At 39.0% G+C, this 24569-nt stretch overlaps 1 protein-coding gene across 1 annotated transcript; it reads right to left on the bottom strand.

Annotated features, from left to right (window-relative positions):
* Positions 1-3787: 3787 nt before the first annotated feature.
* Positions 3788-17487, bottom strand: tfe3a (transcription factor binding to IGHM enhancer 3a). Its single transcript, XM_059333251.1, has 10 exons — positions 17195-17487; positions 14650-14748; positions 14464-14535; positions 13720-14038; positions 13535-13633; positions 10315-10432; positions 8538-8594; positions 8288-8363; positions 8032-8179; positions 3788-4742 (listed from the first exon to the last, which is right to left on the bottom strand). The coding sequence occupies exons 1-10, from the start codon at positions 17323-17325 to the stop codon at positions 4359-4361; spliced, it is 1503 nt and encodes a 500-aa protein (XP_059189234.1). The 5' UTR covers positions 17326-17487; the 3' UTR covers positions 3788-4358.
* Between the last annotated feature and the right edge of the window lie 7082 nt (positions 17488-24569).

The raw sequence follows: 24569 nt of genomic DNA, 5'->3' as shown, positions 1-24569 counted from the left end.
CCATCATATCAATAGTTTAAACAGCAAGTAGCACCTACATGAAACAAAAATGGGAAAGGGATACTAACAGTCATATTACGGAGGAAATTTGGATGAAATATTGTGAAGTTCAATGGAAAATAACAAGCTCGACCTCCTGGAGGGTGTTTGGCTGGAAAAATCTCAGTAGATTCTTTATTACACCAGTTCAGCAGTCACATCACTCAGGTTCTTCCAGCTGTTGGAGAAAGTGTGATTCCCAGGAGGCAAATCATTATCACTTGTTCTGGGCCTGTCCAAATGTAAATGCTCTCTGGCGTAAGGTCTACATAGAATTGGTGACAATATTTGGGACAAACATTGCTTTTAATTGGGATAAATTCCTTTTTGGGCTTCTGCACTCTACACCCTCAAATAAAAACACAAAATACCTTTTTGGCACTGAGTGTAGCTGCTAAAAAAAGCTATAACAAGGAGATGACTTAAGCCAGACAGCCCATCTATAGACGAGTGGTATGACATCATCTATGAAATTTTTGTAATGGAAAGAATCACATTCTCTGTGAGGCTTCAAAAAGCCAAATTTGAGGAAATCTGGGAGAAGTGGAGATTGTACATCGCCCCGAAACGCCCTTCTTTTGTTTAATATTGTGTAACTTTCTTTTTAAAAAATGTTTTAATCTGTTTTACTACTTACTGTAGATGGAAACACCCCCAAGTTCTGTTTATTTGTTTATAACTAGATAAAGATCTGAAAATATGGATCACAGTGTCTATTATGAAAACGGTGATGACTGTTGTAATGTGATATTGAAATGTGATTCTAAATAAAGACAAAATGTAAAAAACAAACAAAATAAAAGCACTACAGTTGTATTGATTTCTAATTTCGGGGTAACCTTATGCAGGCCACCTGATGACCGCTAGTGATGTCTCGTTTTTGAACGATTTGTCCCTCAGAATTAATTACTTGGCAGAACGAAACATACTGAATCTCTTCCTGAAAAGTTTAGTTATTTTCTCAACTCCTGTCCCATCTCCTGTGTCTCTCTCTCCAGACCGTAAGTCTGCCCCTCACTCCAGACTTCTTCTTCTTTTTTATTTTTATTATTTTGTGTTTTACCTGCGGTTGGCAACCAGCAATAAGTGCACTTCTGCCACCTTCTGCCCCGGAGCTCCCTCTCACCCTCTCAAAGTAACTGCCATTCTCTGTCAGTGTTTCAGTTCATGTACTGAAGGTTCTGGTACAGTGAACGAGATTCCTGATTCGCTCTCTGTCTCACTCAGTGAGACGTTCAGAGAACATACTGCCTCCATCATTCAGTTTACGTCATTCAGCCAGCAAAGTTTGATACAGTAAGCTAGTTACTCTTGTATTTCTGTGTGTTTTATAATTGTCATTACAACTCTGAGTTTGCAAACTGTAGCTTTATCCAACTTTATTCTCAGCTCATTGGCTTATTCATGTGTGGCCGTTAGCGAGCAGAACAGAGCGCTCAGCGTGTTTCAGTTCAGTGATACTGATACCAGTAAGGAGCTCTGGTTAGGTACTGAATGATTTGTACGAATCTTTTGTAATTAACTTTTAAAAGAACGGATTCTAAAGATTCAGTACACTGAAAAGAACTGCTGTTCCCCCACTAATGCCCAGCTCTGTCACAGGGACAGAGAGGACCGTCTGATGTTTCTGTCTGTGATTGACAGCTTGGGAGGAGGCGAGGGTGGGCTGGACAGGAAGTGGGTCCTGCTGGGACAGGAAGTGTGTGTTTGTTTAAGCGGCGTGCCGGGATGTCCAACAAGAAACAGGAAGTCAGTGAAGAGAAAACGCCACCTGAACCCTGACCAGGACATCAAAGAGACACACACACAGACACACACGCGCACACACACACACACACACACACAGACAGACACGCACGCATGCACACACACACACCCACACATAGCAGATTATAAACTTTAAACTGTGTGTCAGACTGATTTTAATGTGTCGCCACCTGCTGGTCACAACATGACATCACACTGACACAAGAACTATTTATAATAATTAATAATGTTTCACTCACCTGTCTCTGTCATAAATAAACATGTCAGACATTTTGCATTGAAAAAAATAACAAAACAAAAAAAAGAAATCAAATTTAAGTAAATATTATATAAATGTTGAGGACAGAGATTTGTCTTATTATTATTATAGATTGTGTGCTTAAAAAACAGATGTTAATTTATTAAATTGTTCTTTTAATTATTGCATTAGTAAAATAACATTAAATCCATAACCACCATAAACTTCATGTTAAATCAAAAAACATAATTGTTTTTCTGTGTTTATGGATAATTTAATAACATTTCTGTTAATTATTATAATTGATTTATTTGAAATGACTGTCTGAAGATTAAAACAGAATGATTTAATATTAGTTTGTTTGCTAATTTATTTTATTTAATATATTTTGACCTTTTGATTTAATTTTTAGAAATAAAACACAGAAATCTGTTTTTCTTCACTGATTTTATTTCTCTATAAAAGTTTGAATCTATAAAAACAAACATGATGCTAAATGAAACATTCAGACGACAACAAACAAAATAACAGCAACAATAAAAGACATTTAAAAATCCCTTTATGGAAGAATCTGTTTCATTAAATCTGATTTTAATATATGAAATAAAAATAATTAATAATGTTTAATAATTATGAACTGGCACTCAGTTTGATTCAGAGCTGTTAGCTCGCTTTATATCGTTTCCTAATTCAATCAGTTTGTGACAGCTAACAGCTAGCTAACAGCTTAGCTTAGCATTAGTCGTTAACTGATGTACAGTTAGCAGCTGTTAGCTCACTGCTAACTCATTATTTACCAACATTTATCCGTCGACTGAAGAACAAACAAACTGTTCGACAGTTTAACTCGATGTGAGTTCAGAGATAAACAGAAGTTAACGCTGATGCTAACGCTAATGCTACCACCAATGATAACGCTACGATCACAGCGACGATGTTTATCGATGTTGTACAAAACGCTGAAATGCACCACAGTCCACAGAGAGCTAGCATAATGTCTGCTAACTTAGCTAACGTTAGTGACTGATTCAGAGACGTATGGAGAACGACAGCTAGGGACAGGAGGAAAGCTAGCTAGCTAACAGCTAACCTTACCATGAATTCTAGAGAGTTTATGGATAAACAACAGCTAAAGCTAACAGCTAGTTAGCCTTCTTTTCTTAGCTAGCTTGTCAGTTTTTAGCTAGCTAACTGATAGAATGCATTATAAGAGGTAGCTGAAGCTACCAGTTCAACAAAAGCTAACAGTTAGCTCTTAGCTTTAGCTCATTGTGTGAACTGAGGAGTTAGCAATTAGCTTTAGCTCATTGTGTGAACTGTGGAGTTAGCAATTCACAGTTAACAGTTAGCTCTTAGCTTTAGCTCATTGTGTGAACTGTGGAGTTAGCAATTAGCAGCAAATAGTTAGCTCTTAGCTTTAGCTCATTGAACGAATTGTGGAGTTAGCAGCTAGCAGCTAACAGTTAGCTTGTTTTGAAAACAACCGACCGTTTGAAAGTTTGTAGAAGCTGTAAATTAACTTGACAAACAGTTGGCTCTTAACTTCAGCTCATTGTGTGAACTTTGGAGTTAGCAGCTAACAGCTAGCTAACAGTTAGCTCTTTGCTTTAGCTCATTGTGTGAACTGTGGAGTTAGCAGCTAACAGCTAGCTAAGAGCTAACATTAACCCTTTAATGACCTGCGGCTCCAGACAGGAAGTGGAGATTCTAAGTTTCCCTTCTGTTTCCTCTGAAGCTCCGTCACAAACATCAGAAATAAAAATCAATACATCAATAACAGAGTTCGTCTCCAGCAAACAGTGATTATAGATCCATATTTACAGCTGTCAATCAAACGCTGTGACATTACAGAGTGGCCTGTGGCTTGCAGGCGAACACAAACGAAAGAAACTTTAAAGATTAAAAAATTATTTATATTGAAATAAAAAATACTTGTGGTCCAAATTATAAGATACAAAAGATAAAAGTTATTAGATTGAGTCTATTTATTTAATCAGATATTATAATTATGTTTTAATTTCACGTGTTTTCGGTATAAAACGCAAAGATTTAGTTTTAACATTTTAAAATCTGAATTTCAGATGTTTGTTTCTTCTGATCGAGTTATTGATCATCTGGAGCTCCAACAGCCAATCAGCTGAGAGTCTGATCAACCAATCAGCTAAGAGTCTGACCAACCAATCAGCTTCCTGCCTCACGTTGTTTCCTGTGACATCACCTTTGTGCATAGTTTTTTTTTTTAATAAGAGGATGTCAAAGATTTTCCCGCCCTTCAGCTCTGGCCAATAGGATCGGTAGCGGCGTGCTGATGCCATCAGAGGTCGTCGTCCATGCTGAAGCTGCTGCGGCGGCTGCTGGTTGAGGCGCCGCAGGACAGCAGGGGGTCAGACATGGCCCCGCCCCCTTCCTCCATCAGGATGTCCCCGAGGCCGTGCAGCGCTGACACATCTGCCAGCAGCCCCGCCGAGAACACGCCCCCGCCGCCATGAGGCTCGTCCAGGTCCACGAAGCTCAGTGCGTCCAGACCCAGGGGAGGCGTGGCCAGGGAGGGTGTGGCCAGGGAGGAGGAAAAGGGGGGCAGCGGGGGGGAGAGCAGAGTCTGAGGGTCCAGAGAGGAGGAGGAGCAGGAGGGGATGGGGGGGGAGGAGGAGGAGGAGGAGGAGGAGAGGCTGTGGAGGCGGGCCTGCAGCTCCAACTCCTAAACACAAACAATCAGACCAGCTGTCAATCAAATCACAGCTTAAATTCTAATCAATAAATAAACTACAACATTTCAGCAGAAAGTTTTACAGCACAGACACATCCTTCACTTCCTCTGGAACTATTGGTTCGACTGGTTCTATTGGTTCTACAGTTTCTACTAGTTCTAATGTTTCCACTAGTTGCAGTGGTTCTATTGGTTCCACTGGTTTTATTGGTACTACTGGTTCTATTGGTTCCATTGGTGCTATAGGTTCCGCTCGTTGCAGTGGTTCTATTGGTTCCACTGGTTCTTCTGGTTCTTCTGGTTCAATTGGTTCTATTGGTTCCATTGGTGCTTTTGGTTCCACTAGTTCTATTGGTTCCACTGGTTCTGTTGGTTCCATTGTTTGTTTGTTTTTGGGATGAGGCATTTGTAGAGGTGAATTTTTTAATAAATGTAGACTAAGTTTTGTTGAATCGGGGTATATTGTGACTAATTGATGCTGACATTTTTTCCATTGAGATTTGGTCTATTGACAGATTCTTCCAGTGTGATGTTTTTTTTCTTGTTTTCCAGTTTAGGAGGGTTGTGTTCTTGGCGACAGCTAGGGCTGTAAATAGTGTAGTTATGGTGGGATAATGTAATTGTATTGATGACATGTCTCCTAAGAGGCAGAGTTGAGGGGATAGAGGGATGCGGCAGTCTAATATTTGTGATAGATTATCTGTGACTTGTATCCAAAATTGTCTGTAAATGGTGCACAGTACCAGAAAGCATGCATGTAATTGTTTTAGGTGTGCTGTGTGCAATAGGAGCATTGATCTGATGTAGTGAAGCCCATTTTATCTAATCCCTCACCTGTGTAGTGTGTTCTGTGGTTAACCTTGAATTGAATGAGTTGTAAATTTGGGATTTTGCAGTGAGTGAAGTTATTTTTACATATTTGTGACCAGAATTCTGTATTTGGAGTGATGGAGAGATCCTGTTCCAACTTAGAGGTTGGGAGAAAAACTGAAGTGTCAGTAGTGTTTTGAAATGTATATATCCTTGAGAGTAATTTAACAGAGCTGGAAATCTTTGAAAAGTCATCTATGATAATTGTTTGGTCTTGAGTATTAAATGTGTTGTTGATTTTAGGAGTAATGGTAGACTTAAGCTGTAAGTATTGGAGATATTGACTGTTACAAATGTCGAACTTCTTGATTAGTTGTTAAAAATTGATGATTTTTGGAATCCTGTACAATATGGTGGAGATGTGTGATGCCTATTTGTTTCCATGACATGAAGTTTAATGGTTTCCTGTTTATTGTAAAATCTGGGTTGTTCCAAATTGGTGAACGAGTGGATGGTGCAATCATGGAGCCTTTGATACGGAATATTTTCCACCAAGCTGTCAGAGCTGAGGCTATGGAAATCTTCTGAAAACAGGTGTCATTTTTTATTGTTTGGCTGATGAATGGGAGGTCTGAAAGGTTTATGTTCTTGCAAAGTGCCTGTTCAGTTTCCAACCAGTGTGAATCACGATGTGAAGGGGTGAGCCATTGTTTTAAGTATTTTAATTGACTTGACAGGTGATATAATTCAAAGTTGGGTGCATCTAGTCCTCCTTGACTGAAAAACTTGGGTTTTTGTAGTGCTGATAGTTTTATGCAAGGTGTTTTATTTTTCCAATAGAATTTAGATATTGCTGTATTGAGGGAATTAATAATAATAATACATTTTATTTGGAGGCGGCTTTCTTGGCACTCAAGGACACCGTACAAAAAAGATAGAAAAGATACAGCAATAAAATACAATAAAATATACAGAATTAATAACAATACAATACAAAAGATAGATTGGACAGTGTAATTGTCATCAGAGGGAATAGGCAGTTTTAAACAGATGTGTTTTGAGTTGTGATTTGAAATGAGGGAGTGAGTCAATGTTCCTGAGTTGGGGTGGTAATGAATTCCAGAGGCAGGGAGCAGAGCGGCTGAATGCTCTGCCCATGGTGGTGAGACGGGCGGAGGGGACAGACAGGTGTATTGAGGAAGAGGATCTGAGGGAGCAGGAGGGAGTGGGAACATGGAGGAGGTCTCTTTTATCCAAAGGGCTTTACACTACAGACTGCACTCATTCACCCGTTCACACACACATTCATACTGGCTACGAGGGCACACTGGTGCCACCTGCCACCATTGGGAGTTCATTCACACACCGATGAATGCAGCATCGGAGACATTGAGGTTCAGTATCTTGCCCAAGGATACTTCGACATGTAGGCTGCCATGGTCAAGGATCCAATCACTGACCTTCTGACCAGTGGGTGACCGCTCTACCAACTGAGCCACAGCAAAAACATATGAGGTGTAAATAGATAATTTTGTCGTTTATATTTGGGTTGTTATAGTTTGTTTTTTTGCTGTTGTTTATTTAAAATATGGCAGTAACTGGGTCAGGGGAATCTGGGCAGTAACCTCTAGTTAATATATTCACCAGTGCACTGGCACAGCGTGAGGGTAACAGAGAGAGAGACAGGGTGAGTCACTGGGAGGCCGTATTTGCGGTTGACCGCTGTTTATTACTTTGGATCGCTGTTATTCATTTTCTCATACTTTAAGCATGTTATCAAAAGTTGTTTTTTTCTCTTATATTTCAATTTTTTTTTATCTCAGTGAATATTTTGTTAGTACAGCGCTCAGCATCTCAGAGACTGCTTGGATTTTAGTTGCTACATTTGTGTACAACAAGCACCAGACACACACAGTCAGCGATGCCGTTAATTCACGATCACAATGTTTATGATCAGCGGAGACTCTGTCCATAATTAGCCATGCTGCTTTGTTTATGATCAGCTGCTGACGTTGTGCACAGTTGGTGACGGCGGCCACAGTTGCGTCTCCTGTGTTTAATCTGTCACGACGATCGAAAACCGTACGTCACATCTGGAGCCTCTTAAATCCCTCTGGGGGCCTTTTTGTAATGGAGACACGGTGAGTGAGCGGACTTTTGAGAGGGCGTGGCCTGAGACTTTCCCGGTGGCCACTCTTCCCCCTAAAGCACATGTGTCAAACTGATCCAGGAAAGGGCCAAGTGGCTGCAGGTTTTTGTTCCAACCTAGCAAGAGCACACCTGATACGACAAATCAAACGAGTGAAGACAGCCCAGGTGATTAGATGAGTGGAGTCATGTGTGCTCCTGCTTGGTTGGAATGAAAACTTGCACCCACTTGGCCCTTTCCTGGATCAGTTTGACACTCCTGCTAAAGGAAACACAGCTATTGTGTCCTATGGGCCCTGTGAAGGACCAGAGAGCAGCTCACCTGTATGCGCAGCAGAAGGGTGTGGTTGGTGTTCTCCAGGCGGCGCTGTCTCTCCTCCAGCTCTCGGCCTCGCTGCGTCTCCTTCTGCAGCCGGCGGATATAATCCACCGACGCCTTCAGGATGGTCCCTTTGTTCCACCGAGACTCCCTTACAACCAATCACAGGCCGTGCCTCGTTAACACACACCACTAACCAGCAGGTATTAGTAAACCATTAAAGCACCGCAGAAGAAGAAGATGATTAAGTGGTACTGACGGGTCGGGAGACTTGGGGATCAGAGCTCCGAGTTCTTTGATCCGATCGTTGATGTTGAACCTCCTCCTCCTCTCAACTGGAACACAAGATTATTATTATTATTATTATTATTATTATTACTATTATCATTATTATTATTGTCATTATTATCATTGTTATTATTATTATAATTATCATCATCATTTTTATTATTATTATTATTATTATTAATAATCATAATAATAATAATAGAGAACATGTAATAACTCACTTAGGTTGTGGTTGTCTTTCTTCTGTCTCTCTTTGATCAAAGCTTTGGTCTCCACCTCTAAAAACAACAAGAGAAACATTTAACAAACATCAACAAGTGTTTGTTTGTTTGTCCTGAACAGTCTGCAGGGTTTCCCACTAATAACCTCATCTGTCCCGTCACAGTCTCATGTGCTGCACTAAGGTCAAATTTCAAGCTACAGAAAGTATTTTTACATGATTCATAATATAAAGTTATTTTGTTTTGCTCAGCAGAGTGTCTGTCACCCGTCAGTCAGTCAAACCCCGCCCCCACATGATCGCTCCGTCTGCGTCTGTGCGTGCCGAACTAAATACTATCAACCTGTCCGGGCCGTCAGATCAAAACACACTGCTGCATTATGCCGTTCGTTAGCCGCGAGCTAACATTAGCGTTTAAAATTGTTTTAATCACACTAAACTGTGACTAACTGTTTTGAATAACTTCCTGTCCCTAAACGCACGCAGCTTTCAAAACAAGAGCAGTGTAGACCACAGAATTTACAATGAGACTGTCAAAATAAGATGCCTTAAATTAAACACACAAGAACCTTTATTCCCCTGAACAATAATGTATTAAAATATGCAATCATTAAGATCAATGTATATGATGGAATAGTGGCATTAGAATGTGTGAGAGGCCCCCAGACCCCCCCAGCCAGCTGTTTCTCCCCCCTGGCTGGCTGCTCCATGTCCTAGTGGAAAGCATGTTGACGGCAAGAAAAAATGACACAGTAGGGTAACAAAGATTCAATAAGACAGTATCTTCCGACTGTTCATTTAGCTCTCAAAGTGCACAAGATCGATGCATTTTACTTATAAATGTATAACTAATATAGTATAACTATAAAACTATAACTATAAAATTTTCTCCAGGGGGGCATGCCCCCGGACCCCCTAGATGGTTCGGTCGACCTCAGTGTATAAAATGAGCTGCTGTGACCTCCAGAATAATCACAGCCTCATGAAACTTTACAACCACAAACTAGAAATGTAGACCAATCAGAGGATGGATGGCTGAGACGCTAGATTCACAATAAGCAGCAACACAACACAAGTGCTGACATACAATCACACAAAATACACAAATCTATTAAATGTTTATGAAACCAGATCACAGCATGGATTTTTCTCTTTGGTGGTTGAATGATTCTGGAGGATTTGTGACCTTTTATATTAATTCTCAGAGTTAGAAAGAGAAAAAGTTTCACTAAACATGTGTAACAAATAGTATCAACACACTGTTGCAACAACTTGAGAAAGAGTTGAAGGACTTCATGTTCTGAACTGTTTACACTTTAATATTAATAATCACAGATTTATAACTCTCAGATTCATCGTCAGGCTCACCACTCCTGTCCCCCTAAACACCTCCTGTCCCGCTAAACACCCTAAGAATAATAACTTGTTAACAGTTGTGACATTTATTTTGAAGGTTTTAAACTTTAAACATTGAATCGTAACAGAAACTTTGAGCTGAAAAAGCAGAAAGTTTTCACTTCATGTTGACTGGACAGGAAGTTAGAAGTGATGATGCGGGAGAACACGCCGCATGTGTTGTGTGTGTGTGTGAGAGAGCAGGAAGTCCTGATGCTGATTCATCAAACTGAAGAAGAAGAACAGATTTTTCAGCAGAAAACTGGGAAATACAGGGGGAGGGGCTTAACTCTCTGAGCTCAGACATCACAGTAGTGACAGCCAATCAACAGTCAGCTCTGAGTGTGTGTGTGTGTGTGTGTGTGTGTGTGTGTGTGTCTCACCATTTATCTCTCTCTTGACGGCATGCAGGTCGGCTGGGCAGCTGTTGCTAACGGCGATGGTGGGCCCAGCCATCCCGGCGCCGTTGTACATGTCCAGCATGTTCCCTGCCACCGGCAGCTGCAACAACCAATCAGAGCACAGAGTCAAGAGGCTGACAGAGTCCTGCGCTGTGATTGGCTGAATATAGCACATTTATGAGGGAAAAACAAAAAATGCCACAAATCACAAAGAAACAACTGGATAATTATATCAGATTGTAAAATCTCAGATTACAGTGGAAAACATTAAAGTAATAAATGTGCAAGAAAAAAACTTGGATTTTTTTCAGAGATTAAAGACAAAAATTTGCAAGAAATAAATCACAAATTCAAAAGAATAAACCCTGATATTCTGTTAGATTATAAAGTCATAAATGTAATAATAATAAAGAAAAAAGCCTCAAAATATAGTATTATGTGTCAGACGGTTTCACTCCAAGGAGCAACATGTTCAGATCATCCCAGTAGAGTTTTCAGTCTAATAGCTGAGTTTTGATCCTGAAGGATCCTCTCAGGTTTGTTCATCATGTTTCTCTGCATAATAAGCAGCATAATTATTGTTTTATCCACCATTTTATATATTTACACAACACAAAGTTTCCCAGTTTGATCTTTTTGTCTCTTTGTTTAGTGAATATCAGTCACGAAGGATTCATGAATAATTATCTTGTGTTTTTGTTTACAGTTTGTGTCAATGATTCTGTTTATTTCATGTTTATAGATGTCTGACTTCACATGAAGCTGCGGCTGCTTTTTATTAACCCCTTTACTAAAATCCTCAGCTGTATATCTGAGTGTTATTTATTATAAAGTATCCGTTATTATCACATGTATCAGTGTCAACATGTTGAGCTGTGTATAAATATTATTTATGTATAAATAAGACGTGTTGGTGCTCTGAGAGTTTCTGCCTGAGAGCTGCAGACGAGCTTTATCAGCGTCTCTTTAAAACAGAACAAGTTTATCTGAGAGTTTATATAACGGTCCACAAACGTCTCAGTAGTCAGACCCGATTTATGCAGCTCACAGACTGTTTAGGGACCCCAGGATGCACAAAAATTCACACACAAGAGGACACAATAACAGATTTACTGCAGGAGAAACACTGACTGTTATCAGCATAGAGTGGGCATGTCAGTAAAGAGGAGACTTGTGGGTTATCAACATAAAGTGGGCATGTCAGTCATAAGACTGTACAACACCAACACAACCTGAACATTTTTGCATATAATCTGCACTCTGCACATTTCTCCACTTAATTTGCACTAAGTTGTATATAGTATATTATTATCATTATTGAATATTTTGTATATTGTTAAATGACTTTTCTTAGATAGTTTATTTTTTATCTTTATCTTAAAAATTGTGTGAAACTTTGCGGCTGTAACAAAGAAATTTCCCCACTGTGGGATTAATAAAGTCAAATCTGAATCTGAATCTGACTCGTGGGTTATCAGCATAAAGTGGGCATGTCAGTAAAGAGGAGACTCATGGGTTATCAGCATAAAGTGGGCATGTCAGTAAAGAGGAGACTCGTGGGTTATCAGCATAAAGTGGGCATGTCAGTAAAGAGGAGCCTTGTGGGTTATCAACATAAAGTGGGCATGTCAGTAAAGAGGAGGCTCGTAGGTTATCAGCATAAAGTGGGCATGTCAGCAAAGAGGAGACTTGTGGGATATCAACATAAAGTGGGCTCTGTTAACGTAACGACTCAACATGTTTTACTACATGTTGATGGATCCACCACAGGGAGCTGGTTCTGGTTCTAGTCTGCAGCAGCAGAGTAATCTGATTACAGTGATGCTGCTGATCGAACAGGAAATAAAAACAGGACTGACAGGAAGAAATCAAACTGTTTCTGTTCTTTGTTTCTCTCTGCAGCTTTAAATACTTTCACTGTAACATTAAGACATGAAAACAATGTTAAAGTTACAATACTCTTCTCAGAGTACTTCTGCTGCACTCTGCTGATAATACTCAAGTTCTTTCACTTCACTAAAGTATCCAGTTTCAGCAAGATCAGAGGTCAAACCCCCTGAAACAACAAGAAAAGAGTCTTTACCTCTGATTTAATCCTCCTCTTGTCATGATCCGGCAGCAGCACCAAGATCCTCATGTTCTGATCGCACACACACACACACATACGCACACACACACACCTACACACTGACTAACACACACACAGAGAGAAACTGTTCCTCTTTCTACTCGGACGACTGTTGAGAAATGGGGAAACAAAAAACCCTCCCAGCTATTATCTTCCTGACACACACACACACACACACACACACGCGCGCGCGCGCGCACACACACACACACACACACACACACACACAGGCTCCGCCCACTGCTGCTGCAGCAGAAACGAGGAAGTGACTGAAGAATTTTTGACTTCTTTTTGTTTCAGACTGAAGAGAAACAAACTTCACTGCAGTAAAAGTTTTAATAATTAATAAAGTCTGTCAGTATAATGAGCAACAGCTGGAGATATTAAAGAATAAAAGTGTATCAGTGCTGCAGGAGGGCTCAACCAATAAAACATATTTATCATATTTATTGATAAACCTGTTTTAATGATTGAGTCCTCCGGCCACCAGGAGCTCATCATTTCAGCTGCGGGGTCACGTTTGTGTTTGTGTTTGTTCCTGTCACTCACACGAGTAAACAACAACACATCAGCTGAGATCCTGAAAGTTCTCTGTGTTTTCAACAGATTTTCTCTTGTTTTTAGATATCTAAGGACGTTTTCCAGATGTTTTCTGTTCTCTGTTTGTTCACGAGATACGTTTTTTATATTTTTTCTGGATATTTTTTTTACTTAAAAATAAAATACTTTTTAAAAATATTTTCTGGAAATTTATTTTATTTTTTTCTGGATATTTCTTTTATATTTTCTGGATATTTTTTAAAACTATTTTCTGGATTTTTTTGTGTGCTATTTTTCAAATATTTTCTAGATATTTTCTTATATATTTCTTTATATATTTTTAAATATTTTGTAGAATTTTTTTTTTAAATCTTTTTCTAATATTTTCTGGATATTTTCTTTATATTTCCTTGATATTTTTTTTAATTTTCTGGAAATTTACTGGATATTTTCTGGAAGCTGTCTGTGTTTCCAGATGTATATTTTAACATCTAGTTCTGGATGTTTTGTGATAAACTTGGCGTGCGTCCTCACCGTGTTGGCGAGCGTCAGGCCCGAGTCGATCAGCGTCAGGAACTCGTCGTTCAGGCTGGATTCCAGACTGATAATGTCATCGATGACGGTGTCCTCCATCTGAATGAACCAATCACAGAGCAGCGAGGCCAATCAGCTGATTTATCATTTATATTAATAAATAATCATGTTTTTCATGTTTTCACCTCTTTCTTTGAGGGCTGCAGTTTGGGGGCGGGGCCTGTGAGGGGGGGGTCTGGCTCCTGATTGGTCGTCTTGGCGGTGGAGAGATACTGACGCACCTGCTGCCTCTGAGCCTGCTGGATGTGATACCTGGTGGGGTTCTCCAGGTGAGTCTGCACCTTCAGCACCTCCACAGGGACCTGAGCAGGAGGTCTGCAGGAGGAGGACACCGACACAGAGATCGGAGAGGAGGAGTCGGCAGAGCGCAGGAGCTGCTGCTGTGCCTCCTTCTGCTCCTCCTCCAGGGCCTGCTGACGCATCAGATCCTGACGCAGGAGGACCCTGCAGGAGGAGGAGAGGAGGAGAGGAAGAGGAGGGGAGAGGAGGAGGAAAAAAGGAGGAGGAGGAGAACAGGAGGAGTGAGGAGGAGCAGAGAAGGAGAGAGGAGAGTAGAGAGGAGGAGGAGAAGAATAGGAGGAGAGAGGAGGAGGAGAAGAATAGGAGGAGAGAGGAGGAGGAGCGGAGGAGAGACAAGAAGGAAGAGGAGAGGAGAGGAGGAGGAGGAGAAGAACAGGAGGAGACCAGGAGGAGGTGTTGGTGTTCAGTGTGTTTGAGCGTGGCGCCCTCTGCAGGACGAACACAGTTATTAATACTAATTATAATAATTAACTCTGTGACTGTGTTTAAACTTTATTAATGACGAAAATGACTGAATGAATCAACAATATAACAATAATAAATTACGTGTCTGTGTCTGTGTGTGTTACCTGGAGGTCATGGCTGTCTGCAGTGATGATGATGATGATGATGATGAAGATGATGAAGCGGCAGTTGAAGCACTGAGGACAGAAAACATGTTTATTGTTTAATTAGTTTAGTTGTTATAGTTTTTTAGTGTTTGTATGTTTTACACACAAACACACATATGTGTGTGTGTGTGTGTGTGTGTGTACCTGAAGCTGATTGGCTGACTCTTGATCTGGTAGAACGTGTCGCAGTCTGAAGGAATCAAACCGTCAACCTCGATGTCTGCCACGATACCTGACTCCACCCTGAGAGACAGACAGACAGACAGGCAGTGGGGCGAGACAGATTAAATAATGATTGACAGCTCAAACTGTCTGCTGATGGAAATATTTAACACCACAGAAGAAGAAACATCTGTCAGCAGTTCACTGTAACTGCTTCCTGCTGAGTGTGTGTGTGTGTGTGTGTGTGATTTTGCTGAGTCACTTCCTGCTACACTATAAAAAATAAACCTTAAACTTTTTAAACCTCAAATATTTCTGATGCTTTTGTTTAAATCTATAAACTCACCTCCTGCCTGTAGTCTTATTATGTTTGACTTTAATCGATGTTTGTTTGTTTGTTACCATGCTGTTAATAATAATAGATTTAACATAAAGGACATACATATAATTACTTATGTTTTCAGCATTAATTTTAAACTGATCAATTGAATTCCAGCTGTTCATATTTAAATGATAATTTCTTGATTTATTCTTCAGGTTTTATTATTTGTTTTTGTTATTCATTTTTACTGTATTTGATATTAATTATGTATTCTCCTTTTAAAAGTTCTTTACTAGTTTTAAACTGGATTTCTGATTTATAACAAAGGTTGAAATCATTAATTAATTAATTAATATTTTTATGTTTGTATTGAACTTTTATTAAGTTTCAATGTATTTATCTTATTATTATTATTATTATTATTAGTTTAGTCTATTTGATAATTTATTTATTTTTCTATTTTTTTCCGAGTATTAAATAATCTCTCTCATTGTATTTCTGATTTATAATAAACCTTGAATTAATTAATTGATTAATTAATATTATTTAATATGTTTTGATTATTTTTAAATTAATTTTAAATGTATATTTAAATGTAAGTATGTATTTATTATCTTGTCATTAATTAATTAATTATGTATTTATATTTTTAAGTTATTATGTTTTTGGATATTTTCTGTCCTAGTATTTTTTCAAATAATAAATAAATCAGTTTGTAAAGAGGCAAATATGAAACCTTAGGAGCTCAGGTCATTTTTAACTATATTTTAGACTCATTGAGTGAATGAATGAATTAACCCATTATTGAATGAATTACTGGCTGAATTCATCAAGTTTCTAAAGAAGCTCCACACTGTAAAAAGTGTTCAAAGCAGAAAAACATCTGGAATCAGTTTGGAGACCCTGAACGCACCACGGAGACGCTCAGTCTGCTTTTAGTTTTACTTTCTGTCTCACCACCAGTTATTTATGTTTGTGTGTGTGTGTGTGTGTGTGTGTGTGTGTGTGTGTGTGTGAGCAGGGTGTGGAGGACGAGCCTGTCGCTCTGCCCGTCTGTCTGCCCGGGAAAATACCTGAACCGACCAGCTGTGTGTGTGTGTGTGTGTGTGTGTGTGTGTGTGTGTGTGTGTGTGTGTTGGATGACTCATTACACCAGGCAAAGAGGATCAGGGATCAAAGGTCAGACAGTGACAACAACAACCAGACAGACTCAGAGAGAGAGAGAGAGAGAGAGAGAGAGAGACACACACACACACACACACACACACACACACACACACTGAGCACTTACACATCACACACTTTATGCTCCTGGTGAACTTCCCACCGGACTCCATTCAGATTATTTAAATTAATTTACAAAATCAGACTAAAGGAAAGTTTGAATGTTTAGAGAATTCATTTCAATTCGGCACATTTCTAGTTCATGTTAACAAAAGTTCTACTGAAATACCATATGTTTGTTACTTCACTGACAGTTCAATATTTCATGTTCAATCTGCATCAGAGGACATGTGTGACTGTTTCATGTTATATTTTGATTATTACATTTTTTTTTAGAGGTGCAGGTTGTCACTCAACTGTTAATCTCCATCAGTTACCATGGAGAGCCCGTCGTGCCGAACATCATCTGAAATCTGTAAAATTAAATTACTTCTGCGCTTTAAAAAAGAGTTTTCCTGAATCTTGAGGACCTCTGATTCTGTTCGGCGCACAACAAAACTCATCAAATGATAAATCTACTTTTTTTCTCTCGATTTAAATATCAGCTGTGACTCACTGACTGCTCGGCGTGTCAACATGTTACCTGGATGAGAAACTAGTCAAGAAACATTTTGGTTGATTATTTGTATGCCGAGTTAACCGGAACACACTTTAAATCCGACACATGTCTTCACTGTTCAACTAAATGTGTCCTTGTTCCGATGAGAGACGCGGATTTTAAAATACAGATTTAATTGAACGGAGTCTGGTGTGAGGTTCTCTCGGTTTAAATCTCGGCTTGTAAACATGTTACCTGGATAAGAAACTAGTCAAGAAACATTTTGGTTGGTTATTTTTATGCCGATTTGACTGTAACATGTATTCACCGTTAAACTAAATGTGTTTTTGACGCGGATTTTAAAATACAGACTTATTGAAGGGTGTGAGGTTCCCTCCGCAGCAGAAATAAATAACGGTGCTTCCCAGAACTTCCGGACTCACCGGACCAGGTTCAGGGTCTCAGCCGAGTCCAGGATGACGAAGACGGTCTGCGGCTGCAGGAGTCCGGCCTCCGGCGAATCCGGCTCGTTTCCGCTCCGGTTCTGGTTCTGGTCCGAGCTGACAGCCGACATTTCTCCGGAGACAGAGACGTTTTAACAGAGAACAGAGACGCTGTTTTTTTCAAAGTCTGAGAATCAGCAGGTCGCAGGCTCGAGTCCCGCTCAGAAACCCGGACAGACTGAGACCCGGAGCCGAACCACGGACCGACAGACAGGCAGGCAGGCAGGCAGTGTGCGTGTATGTGTGTGTGTGTGTGTGTGTGTGTGTGAGCACAGAAAAACTACACACAGATCAGATCTGCTGCCGGAATAAAACAGAAATAAATCATAATAATTTATTGTTATTTCAGTTTTAATGAGCTTCTTTATGTAAATTATTATTATTTATTAATTTTTACATTTTGAAAATATTTATTTGCAGTGTTTTTTAATTTCAAATTAATTCTTATATTTATGTTTTTATATTTCTTTTGATTTAGTCCATAGTTCTCTTTTTGATTATCTTTGGTATTATTTGGTATTATTATTTTTGAGGATATTTCAATTTTCTTGACTGCTTTATTGTAAATAAAATCTGTGTTTGAGTTATAATAAAAGCTTTAATTAATTTATATATTGATATTTATTTCTAAATGTCTGTTTGATTTTTCATTGATGAGAGATGTATCTACATTTATTTAAAATAATAATTGGAATTTAAATGTCTTCATTTATTCTTCAGGTTTTATTATTCTTTTATTTTTTTCTATTTTTTAACTTTATTTTATATTATTTATGTGTGTTTATTGGTGCCAAGAATCTTTTTAAAGTGTCTTTACTAGTTTTAAATATCTCTCTCTCACTGTATTTATAATAAACCTCTAATTCATTAATTCATTAATATTATGTTATGCTTTGATTTTTTAAAATTAATTTTAAATGTATTAATGCAATTATTGTCTTTCATTGATTAATTAATCCTGTATTTATTTTATAAGTTATTATGTATATGGATATTGTCTGTCCTAGTATTGTTTTGTTTTTTAGCAGAAATTATATTAAAAACAATAATAATATATTTTATTTTAACCTTAGCCGTGCAGATTAATCAGAATATAATAAAAATAAACATAAAATATATTTTCTATCTGTTTTGTTTCTGTGTGAATCACCTGTGGGGGGCGGGGCCACCGCCTGGACTGATTTCCCTCGGACCAATCAGCTGCTTCGCTGCTCCTTGTCAGCCAATAGGATGAAGGTTGTTGTCGCTGAATGCCAATCAGCTTCCTTCGCTGACTCTCAGCGCTGCGGAGCCGCCATGTTGTTTGTTTTTGTTTCATCTTTACTGGAAGTGAGAGTTGCGGGAAATCCCGAGGTGACGTCAGCCGCCGGCCGATCAGCCGAGCGCTGACTGACAGCAGAGCTGACTAATCAGAGGGCCGGAGAGCGGGAGGGGGCGGGGCCAATATTTTATCTGGGTTTTTTTTTTCCACTTCACTTTATCTGTTATTACAGCGCATTACATCAGCGGGTTGACGTCACAGGGTCACAATTTCACACATTAATTAAAAAATATATTTAAATCAAATGTCATTAGTTGTAATAATAATAATAACAACAACTATAATAATCTATTGATCCTTCTACTCTTTATTATGTATATGTTAATATAATGTAATTATTATTTATGATTATAGTTATTTTAGCTACAGAGATTTGTCTTTTAGTCTCTACAGTATGCATCATGTTTTTCAATATTATTATTTCTTTTTTAATAAAATGTAATACAAAAACATTAACGCTTATATATTGTTGTATTATATTTCATTTCATCAGTAGTTCCTCTGAGTTTATTATTATTTATGGCGTAAAAAACATAATAAAAGCAGAAATCATTCACAAATCTTATGTAACCTACATTCAGTTAATACAAGATATTTAATTAATAAATAATAAATAATGAAGTCATTTATAAACTGACTACATTGTGATATTTTTCATGTTTTAAACTGTCGTGAGTCTGTCACAGTGAAGCTGTCAGTATCAGTAGTAACTCTGGAAATAGACTCAGGTCTGTATTTGGTTTATTTTAATTAATATTTGTAAAATATATCCACCCTTTATATTTTAATTTACTTAAGTTCTTGAATAATATCTCGTCTGTTTTAAACTGTCACTGTTACTGCAGCTGTTCACAAGCAATGAAGCTGCATGATGTGGGTTGACTACTACAGTATCAGTATTATTAGCATTCGCTCCGTGCACAATATGGCAACCATTGTTGTTCTAACTTGAGTGTGGGGGCTCGTACTTCCGGTCAAAACTTCCGGTGATCTGACAGCAAGAGTGGGCGACAGGGGTGTCCCGGTGGCTCACACCGGTAGAGCGCTTACCATGTATGCCGTGTGCTGTGGCGGAGCCCGGTTCGAATCCGGCCTGAGCTCCCTTTGCCGCATGTCTTCCCCTCTATCACCCCCTTTCTGTCTATCACTATAAATAAAGCAACAAAATGCCAAAAAAATAATCTTAAAAAGAAAAAAGAGTGGGCGACAGAGTTTGTTTACCAGAAAATAGTTAGTTTAGCAGACAGACAATTTCAAGTGTTTTTAGGGTTCAAGGAAAGCGACTTGTTTTTCAAAGGGTGGGAGCCTCAGGACTTCTTTTTTGTGTGCGGTTGTCTACCGTTTCGTCACGGTACAACAATGAAGTTAGCTTTCATTCATTCCCAGTTGACGCTGCGGTACGGGCTGAGTGGAAGCTGAAAAGAGGGGTGACTTCAACCCGACCAAAAACACCTGGGTCTCTAGCCGGCATTTTAAGCAGACTGATTTTGATGTGACTGCCAGGGTGCTGAGAAGGCTGAAGGAGGGAGCCATGACAGTTTATTTTGCGTGGAATGGGTATCATCTACCTGCGCCAAGACAGAGGCTGTATCCCAATGTCAAGGATCCTTCCTTGGTAGGCTCCTCGGAGTCGGGTCCTCCAGAGGCGAGGCAAGAGTCCTTTCTTTCACTGGTATAACACACTAATGGAACAACAGCCTTCAGTGTGCAGCTGTGCGCCATTGCGTAATTAGACGGTCCTGCTTAAATTCAGTGACAAAATTTCAAAATCAGTTCACAACATGGATGTGGCTTTGGCATCAGCACTCTGACACATATTTGTGAAAATGGAAGAAGATGCTTTAAGGTTGAATCTCCACAATTTAGCAAGTAAAAGCCAAGTGGATTAAACCTGAATATTTCATTGATCCTGGATGAATTTGGCCGCTACTTAGATGTGTTCTGTGACTTTTTATTTTACAGTAGAGTACAATAACAGTTATTCATAAATAACAATAATGGAAAATAGCAAACTGTCGGTCCCTGTAAACACAAAAAAGAAATGTCTAAGGTCTGAATGGCATAGAAGCGTATTAACTTTGCACATAGTACATCATCATCTGATGCATATGAATTAACAATTAATAACTTTGGCGTTTTTTATTAAATTATGTGATAACAAATATTCAGTGTAAACTGAAAATACTTATATATTTAAATTCATATTGCACCGCCGGCGTCGATGTTTGTTTGCTTGCCATTTTTAAATCTCTGCGCAAGGCTTTATGGGTACTCGGGGCGCAGAGGATACACACATGCATCCTTGGAATTTGGGCAAATGAAGGACTCTGTCCTCTGGAGGATCCTGGACAGTCCTTCGGCGGATGTCGATGACGAATTATCCTTCAAATCCAGCCGTTTGAAGATCCTTCCTTGACATTGGGATACAGCTCGATTGTCTAGGAATGACGTCCGTGGGCAGAAAGGACATAAAGTTGCTGGAAGTAATGACCCCCACCCTTGAGTGAGCGGAAATAGAACGGAAGTAGCTTCTTGAACCGAGCGAATTATCAGTATTATTAGTATTATGAGTATTATGGGTATTATGAGTACATGAAGTCCCAGACGGTCACATGATCAGTTTTTATGTTTTTATTCATTTAAACCTCTTCAACATGTCTGGCTGTGTTTCTAACAGAAGGTCTGATGGGACAGACGACAGGATGGAGGCAGTGGCCGGCCACTGACCGAGAGCCTGAACCAATCAGTGATCAATGATCAACCAATCAGTGATCAATGATCAACCAATCAGTGATCAATAATCAACCGATTAATATCAATAATCAATAAAAACAAGAGAGCAGAGCTACGACACAGAAGAAGAAGAGGTGGCACTGCTGTTTCATCTGGAGAGAGAGAGAGAGAGAGAGAGAGAGAAAGATGGTGGAGGGTGTTGCCACGGTAACTAGACAGTTACCGTGGCAACAGAAGGGTACAGGGATCACCGTGGCAACACGCCGCTCAAGAAACCCAGTGGTTTCCATGGCAACACGTCAAGACACACGGCCGGCTTGTATCGTATTTATTTATATTTATATGTTTATAATATATTTGTTTGTTTGATATCCTGACAGTCTCCATGGCAACAGCGGCCCGTAACAGTCTGTCTGACGAGGACCAATCAGAGACGAGTTACAGGACAGGAAGTTATAACATGATGATAATAATAATAATAATAATTATAATAACAGTTTTGAATTAAAAATGATTAAGAAAAGAAACACAGCGATCGATCAGCTGATTTGGCACAAATAATAAACTGTAAGGCAAAAATACTGAAGAAACCACAGAATCAGATTTGACCCATCAGAACCAGAACTGACCTGTCAGAACCAGAACTGACCTGTCAGAACCAGATCTGACCCGTCAGAACCAGCCAGAACCAGATCTGACTGGTTAAACTGGCTGTGGTTTTGTGGTTGAACAGAATCTGGCTGACAGCCGTTATAACCAGAGACCAGCAGACAAGTTCTCATTGACTCATATGGAGAGAAATAAAGACCATGCAGCATTAGATTATAGATAGATTATCTGTGGGAACCATTGGTTTCAACGATCAGATTCAGAAATAAATTCATGTAAATGTTTTGTAACTTTGGTGAAGTTTGGAACAGGAAGCTGGACTGCTAACGAGCTAGCTCGCTAAGCTAACTAGCAAGCTATGTTTGGCTCATTTTCTGAAGCTGTTTTAGCATAAGCCAGCTGGCTGCTAATTGCTATATCAATTAAACAGCTAATCTGCTTCTTATTTTCATCCTGAACAGAAACAGACAAACTCATTCGGTTTAATATCACCATACAAACCTTTGTTTGTCTCTGTTTGGTTGGTTGGTTGTTGATGATGTTTGTTGTATGTTAACATACACATTATGACTTTTGGTTTAATTCTCTGCAGGAACAATAATCTTGAGTCTGAATCACTGAAACATATTTGTTCATGTTGTTTCAGGAATACGTTGGTGTTTCTGGTTAGCGAGTAAGCAGTCAGCTAAACTACTTAGTCACTAGCTGGTAGCCTCTCTGCTGCTAACACATGATTTCATGCGGTTTCTCTTTATAAACTACAGATCTGTGTTGAAACAGTTAAAACTGTAGCTGTTAAAACTAGCGAGTGTTTTGCTAACATTAGCTTTCTCTGCAGCAGATTAAAGCTAACTGCTACCATGAGAATGTTTAGCTCATCAACGTTAGCCTCACATTAATCTTTAACATTATTACTGTTATTGGGACTCTAAATATGTTTAATTAATTAATTTACAGGTTTGTTTTAAATTACAAAATATTAATTAATATTTATAAAACATGATGAGTCATGGTGGAGCTAGCCTTGTAGCTCAAGCTAGCAAAAATGACCATCTCCACAGAGCAAATCTCAGTTTCACACATAAATAATCTGATCTGAGCAATAACTAATGTTGGTCTCTGGTTATTAACGGCTGATGAACTGATTATTATTTTAGTTTTAATCTGTGAAACAACAAGAAATACTTCAAACAGAATCTGATATATTTTAACAACGTCAAGAGTTCTTTTCACTGTAAAGTCTGAATATGTAGACAACAACCACTCACACACCACACACACACACACCACACTCACACACACAACGGACAGAAAACGAAAGAATTAAAATAATGATTTTCTGAATAAAGTCGTTCAGAGTTCAAAGTGTTGCTGACGTGACGAAGAGGCGAGGACGCCACGGGTCTGTTCATACGCCAACAACACGCTAATGAAAAGCTAACGACATGCTAGCACCCAGAGCCACGGTCACTGACAGAGAGCTTAAAGGACAGTTCAACCTTCACTCAGACAAGGTTAGTCTAGCTTAGCACAAACGCTGTAAAGCTGCAAGTGCTAAGATAGACTAAGTGCCAACCTAGCTTAGCATGACTGGAAGCAGATGGAAACTGTTAGCTTAGCTTAGTGCAAAGACTGGAAGCAGAGGGAAACTTTTAGCCTAGCTTAGCATAGTGACTGGAAGCAGAGGGAAACTGTTAGCCTAGCTTAGCATAGTGACTGGGAGCAGAGGGGAACTGTTAGCCTAGCTTAGTATAGTGACTGGGAGCAGAGGGAAACTGCTAGCCTAGCTTAGCACAGTGACTGGGAGCAGAGGGAAACTGTTGGCCAAGCTTAGCACAAAGACTGGAATCAGAGGGAAACTGTTAGCCTAGCTTAGCACAAAGACTGGAATCAGAGGGAAACTGTTAGCCTAGCTTAGCACCAGCACTGCTGTCGGACTGCTCCTTTAAGCTTCACTGTTATCTGTTAAATGAAATTGTGGAGCCAAGATGGCCGCCTCTGAGCTGCTGGTCGAGCTTTGAACTTTACAGGAGAATAAATTATATTTACAAATCTTTATCTTTGTTTTCTTCTTGCATCAACTTGCATCAAGCAAACATCAAACACAACCCAGACTCATAAACACGGAAATATCCAACAACAAGTCTGTTCATCATCAATAACAATAATAATAATATTCATCATATTTTCACTATCAAAACACTTTGATCCAAAAGCTGCTTATAGAGACGAAATACTGAAACACAGAGGACAGCTGAAGTCTTTTCTTCTGATTCTGATTACCCAGGAGACGTCGGTCTAGAAACTCTTTAAAACTGTTTACATCCAGAACAAGACCTTCATCACATTCATCATCATCTTCATCGCTGTCTTGCAGGAACCTCGTGTCTCAGGGATCAGATCACTTTATGATTTTATACAACAGATTCAACATCTGAACCACAGAAATAAAAATAATTTCATTTAGACCAAATTAAATCAGCACTTTGACTTCATCTGTCAAACAAGACTCACAATTTCCACAAATTTGCTGAAAATAACAAGAAACTGAGTGAATTTTGACTTTTATGCCAAAATGTTGAGAGAGAACTCAAAGTTTCTCTGTTTCATGTTTTCAGTTGGTTTGTAAACATGGAGAAATAAATATGTATT

This window comes from Centropristis striata, chromosome 5, assembly GCF_030273125.1.
Source record: "Centropristis striata isolate RG_2023a ecotype Rhode Island chromosome 5, C.striata_1.0, whole genome shotgun sequence".
In the NCBI taxonomy this organism is placed as follows: domain Eukaryota; kingdom Metazoa; phylum Chordata; class Actinopteri; order Perciformes; family Serranidae; genus Centropristis; species Centropristis striata.
Note: the sequence above shows the minus strand (reverse complement) of the source record. Positions and strands in the feature narration are given on the sequence as shown.